Below are 4,854 nucleotides of genomic sequence, written 5' to 3'. Positions count from 1 at the left end.
AATACCTGGGAACTGAAGACAAACGGCTTTCAGTTTTGAGCCGGAGCGTCATCGGATGCACTGGAATGCGTTGCGCAACAGACAGACAAAGGATTGTGAGGGTGGGGTAGGGGCATAGTTTGCACGAACAGGGATTGTCGGGGGTCACGCCCACTTTGAAATATTGATATGGAAAGTTCCATAATAGGGGAGGGATCATTTAAAACAAGGAATACGTACTTCATACTAAAACAAAATAAAATGTCGTCCTCGCAAAAAGAGGGGGGGCCTAAAGCACCCCCATTCCCCTGTTCCGCTGTCCTTGGCTTATCATTTGTTATCATTTAATGTTGTTCATTCGGGCTCCCTCACCAGCAAGTGAGAAGGAATTCTTATCGTTAACGGTGGACAAATCTTCAAAGTTCTAAAAATAACGAACTATCAAGAGGCAGTTCTTATCAAGAACGTAATGAAAAAGACATTTTCATGGAGTGACTTGCATGCTACTTTTATTTTTAACTTCCCATATTCAGTGACACGTTGGCATTTTTCCCACTATAGACCCCAAGATCAGAACTTACATTTCATCTACACGCTAAAACTGAGAGCCCATTCTACATCATTGAGTCTAAAGTTCAACTGCTTGCTAGCAGTCACATATTAAATGGTGCATGCCCATTTTAAGGTGAGCACGTGGTCGGAGAGGTAATACTGACATCTCCATGCAACTCAGCCTCCTTAAAATCGCTCCATTTTAGGTAGTCACCCCCTTCATCAAAGCAGCTTCCCGACATGCTCAAAATTTTGTCGGCGGATAGAACACTGCTCCACAAGTTGACAGCATACATCTCGCCAAAGAAGCTCTGATCCTGCTCAAATGCATCGCCATAATCATCTTGATCTTGACCAAGGATAACAATTCCTCCGCTGCTGATCACGTGACCTGTCTGGAAATCGGTACCGTTGTCTTTAAGTTCCCCATCAATGTAGAAGTTCCACGAGCCAGCGCTGTTTTCCCATGTAGCACAAATGTGATGCCATTGACCATCATTGGCAGCTTCGTCTATTTTCCTATAAACATATGTATAGTTAAGGTGTCTGAAGACAGTTTGCCTGCGCTTTACAGGTTCAGGTGATGACAGTATTAAGGTGCTGTGGTAAGGAAATACGGCGTCGATAAGTCAATACCTCGATTTTAAATCAAATGGATCACAAAGTTGAGTTTTATTCTTAAAACAACCAGGAGGGTCATGGGCTCCTGAAATAACTCAGTTTCTCGATTGTGCAGCCCTATTGTTATCACCAAGCATGGAAAGCACGTTGACGAAGAGCTAAGCATTTTTGCATGCTTTTCATATTTGCTGCGAAAACCCAATTAAAAACGACGCGTGTGCATTTGACCAAAAAATGTGACTGGTTGTTGTAGTGGAAATGAGTTGTTTTCTTAGGAACCGCTCGTTAGAATTTCGTGAAATTGACAAAACAGTAGTTCTCTTGAAGCGTAACTCGCCTACAAACAAAAACTTAAATCGGACAGAGGGTATCTTCACAAAACATTAAAGTGCAAAACCGATATTTACAGGAGATATTTCTGTCAAAATTACAAGTCGTCACCACCTCAGTATCTTGCGAGTTTTTCTGGAGACAATAAAAGTGAAAAAATCTAACGAGTGCATTTTGTAAAAATTAAGGAAATCTTTTATTTGTAGACGGTTAATAGCTCGCCGCGTTGCCAGGGCAACCGTACCTAACTCGACAACAAGTTTCAAAACACATACTTTCTCAGCTTATCCTGCACTATGCTAATGTTGGGCACCGAGAACTAACTGTTTTGCTAAAAAATTTACTAACATCTGTATACTTTAAAACTGTGTTCGGCCAGCTTAATCAAGGTAGCATAATATGCGAAAGTAAACACCGCCTTCCTTTACAATCACTGATGGTAAAATAGACAACAGGCCCTTTATCATGAAGCATTGCCATTGTTGTTAGAATTAAATAACTGGCGTAATCTTTGATTTTTTAAACTGCTCTCATCATTTGAAGTAAGATTTATGTTGTGTAAATATCATAAGGTGTCCAACCTTGTTTTGGAGTATCCATTCTAGTAACAACCATTTTACATTTGCGTGCTTAGTAACCTGGTCTTTGAGTGAAAACGAGGTTTTAGCCGACTCTGTTTTGATTCAAACCTCAGTACTTTTCATGTGAAAATCATATCGTTCTTACGGTAACTAGTTTGCATTTTCAATCAAACGAAAAGTGCTGAGGTTGTATCAAAACAAATGCCCCCTTCACACACGTTTAAAAGCTGTTTAGTTAAACACCTCGCCTTTCTGTTACCAATTTTTATTTTGTTAAACTTGGTTTAATTAAACATGTTTTATTGGTGTGAATGGGATTAAAGTCAACTCCGGCCTCGCTTCCACTCGAAGGCCAGGTCACTAAGCACACAACTGTAAAATGGATTATTTCAACATTGTAGGTTTACTTAAAAATTATTGCTCAGCACTTACACTCTGCTGCCACCAATCAATATCTTGAAGTACGTGTAATCGGTCAGCAAGAGTTCATTGGCTTCATCTGGCAGTGAGTAACTAAACATTGTCCCATCATCAGATTGGTCACCAACTTTTATCCACAGGCAAAGAGTAAAAGCGGTCAGATTTGCAGCTGAACTTGACAGCTGGTAGCTGGCGTAATCTTCGACGGTTTTGCTCGGATAAGAAAGCTGGAAATTTGAACTTTCCGGCACTGCAATGTAAAGAGTTCTCGATAGAAAATTAGCTGGAAAATTTAAATTTTCTCCATGCTAATATGGCTTGATAATTCTCGCACCAATGAACGTTTGGCTTTATTAACTCAGTTAATTAGGTGGTTTGGCTGAGCGTAATCAGTTTTGACTGCAGGATTTCAAACGGAGGGTAGCGATGAAAGAAAAAATATGGATGCAATGCAGTTATATTTGACTAAGTGGATAACAAAACAATCTTGACTATTGAGCTTTTGCCATAGAAACCTTCAAGTAGTTCGAACCATTTGTTTTTTGTTAGAGTTGAAATCATGTTAAGTAAATCAAATGACAAAAACGAAGCTGTAAATACAAAAAGTAGGGAATCGATTTTTTTCCTTAAAAAAAAAACAATGTCAGGGATTCAAAATACGATTTGACCTCCTTTTCCACTCATTTAGTATCAGCTAAAAAGAACTCCACGCAGTCATCCTAACCCCCCCCCCCCCCCCCTTGTGAAGTATTAGGTCTCACTAACTCGAACTTTAATTGACTGATTGACGTGATTGAACTCTAGCTGGTTGACGTGTCGAAATCTTTAACCTTTATTGACAATGCGATTTTAATAGTATGGAAACCTTTGTTATGTCCAAAACATGTTCTTAAATTTTGGCTAACTGGACGTCTTATGAAACAAACTGATTACACCCATGTGACTCGTATATTTAACAATTATTCAACGGGCGCGCTTTGGATATGAGATGATAGATAGCGAACTCGGCGGCTATAATCATCCCATGTCCAACAAGCGCGAGTGAAATAATTGTTTTATTAAAAACAATTTAGAAATATTGGTAGATCTTGCTGAATTTTAGCCTCCCACGCAGACGTTCTTAGGGGTTCGTCACGCGTTCCTGCCCCACGAACGTCTGCTGAAACGAACAGCCACTTCCGTTCGCCGACTGCGGACCAATCAGGAGCCGTTTCCCAACTTTGGGTAAACTCGTGTTTGATATTAAAAATATTACCATAGACAGGATGGCGGACTAAATGTGGATTTTGGTCATGTGTGCCAAACGCTTGGTATCAGGGAGTTGAATGCGTATCAAAGAGAAGTCATAGTGCAATTTGCGTAGAAGAAAACTGATGTGTTCGTAAACCTTCCAACTGGTTATGGAAAGTCACTTATTTATCAAGCTCTAGCGTTTGTCTACAATTCAATTCTTGAAGCTGCTGGTCACTTATTGCTGTTGTGGTTTCGCCGCTTATAAATCTTATGAAAGACCAGGTAGACAAATTGGCAAATCTTGGAATTCTTGCCGCTTCTCTCAGCGAAATCACTGAAGAGAATGCAGGGTGTTGTGGAAGGAAAAATTTCAATCGTATAAACCATATGCATGCACGTCCGGAAGCGAATTCAAAATATCTCCACGGGCGATGATTTCCGTTGTTTCCCAGTATGTGATTGGCTTTACTTGTCATAATGAGTCAATGCTGATTGGTCTGTTCAGACAAAGGCAATTTGCCGACGAACGGAAGTGGCTGTTTGTTTCAGCAGACGTTCGTGGGGCAGGAACGTGTGATGAACCCCAAAGAATGTCTGCGTGGGAGGCTAGCTGAATTTGGTTTGCAAAAAAGAAAAACAGAAGACAATTTAATGGCCGCTTTTTTATCGGGCATGGAATAACGGTTCATATACCATCGCCGCAAAGCCAATCAAATCCCTGGCATTGCATTAAACAATGATCCAGGCGCGGTGGTGTAGTGGGGAGTGCGTCGGACGGTCGGATCGACGGTTGGAAGATCTGAGGGTCGTTGGTTCGAGGCCAGGTTGGTCTCTTCATTGCTATGTTGTTTCCTTACACAAGAAACTTTACTACACATTGTCTCTCTTCACCCAGGTGAATAAATGGGTACCGGCAACATATTGTTGGGGGTAACCCTGGACTAGCATCATATCCTGGGGGTATTATAATCAAAAATAGGTCTCAGGAAATTTGACTTGTAGCCCTAATGGCTCTTCTTTCTTACCTGGCTTTGGTGGAGCGGTTGGAGGGGCTTCGCACTCCTTAGCCATGGCGGACAACTCATTGAGTAATTTCAAAACCTGTTTTCTCTTTTTCTTGAACCTCTTTTTCTGAACC

The 4,854-nt window shown here is 40.9% G+C and overlaps 1 protein-coding gene across 3 annotated transcripts in view; it reads right to left on the bottom strand.

The window, feature by feature from the left end:
- Positions 1-471: 471 nt before the first annotated feature.
- The window catches only part of LOC146454830 (neuronal pentraxin-2-like), a 15,997-nt gene continuing 11,614 nt past the window's right edge, over positions 472-4,854 (bottom strand). For all 3 annotated transcript variants that reach the window (XM_085095024.1, XM_085095023.1, XM_085095022.1), the window contains exons 3-5: positions 4,742-4,854; positions 2,496-2,733; positions 472-1,050 (exon numbers count right to left, since the gene is read on the bottom strand). The exon at positions 4,742-4,854 is cut by the window's right edge and continues 100 nt beyond it. In XM_085095024.1, coding sequence (XP_084951150.1) covers positions 660-1,050; positions 2,496-2,733; positions 4,742-4,854 — 742 coding nt within the window. In that variant the 3' untranslated portion in view covers positions 472-659. The remainder of the gene's footprint in view (positions 1,051-2,495; positions 2,734-4,741) is intronic.

Source organism: Pavona decussata, unplaced genomic scaffold (genome assembly GCF_977016875.1).
Source record: "Pavona decussata unplaced genomic scaffold, jaPavDecu1.1 SCAFFOLD_300, whole genome shotgun sequence".
In the NCBI taxonomy this organism is placed as follows: Eukaryota; Metazoa; Cnidaria; class Anthozoa; order Scleractinia; family Agariciidae; genus Pavona; species Pavona decussata.
The sequence above is the reverse complement of the archived record's forward strand: the minus strand, read 5'-3'. Positions and strand labels throughout refer to the sequence as shown.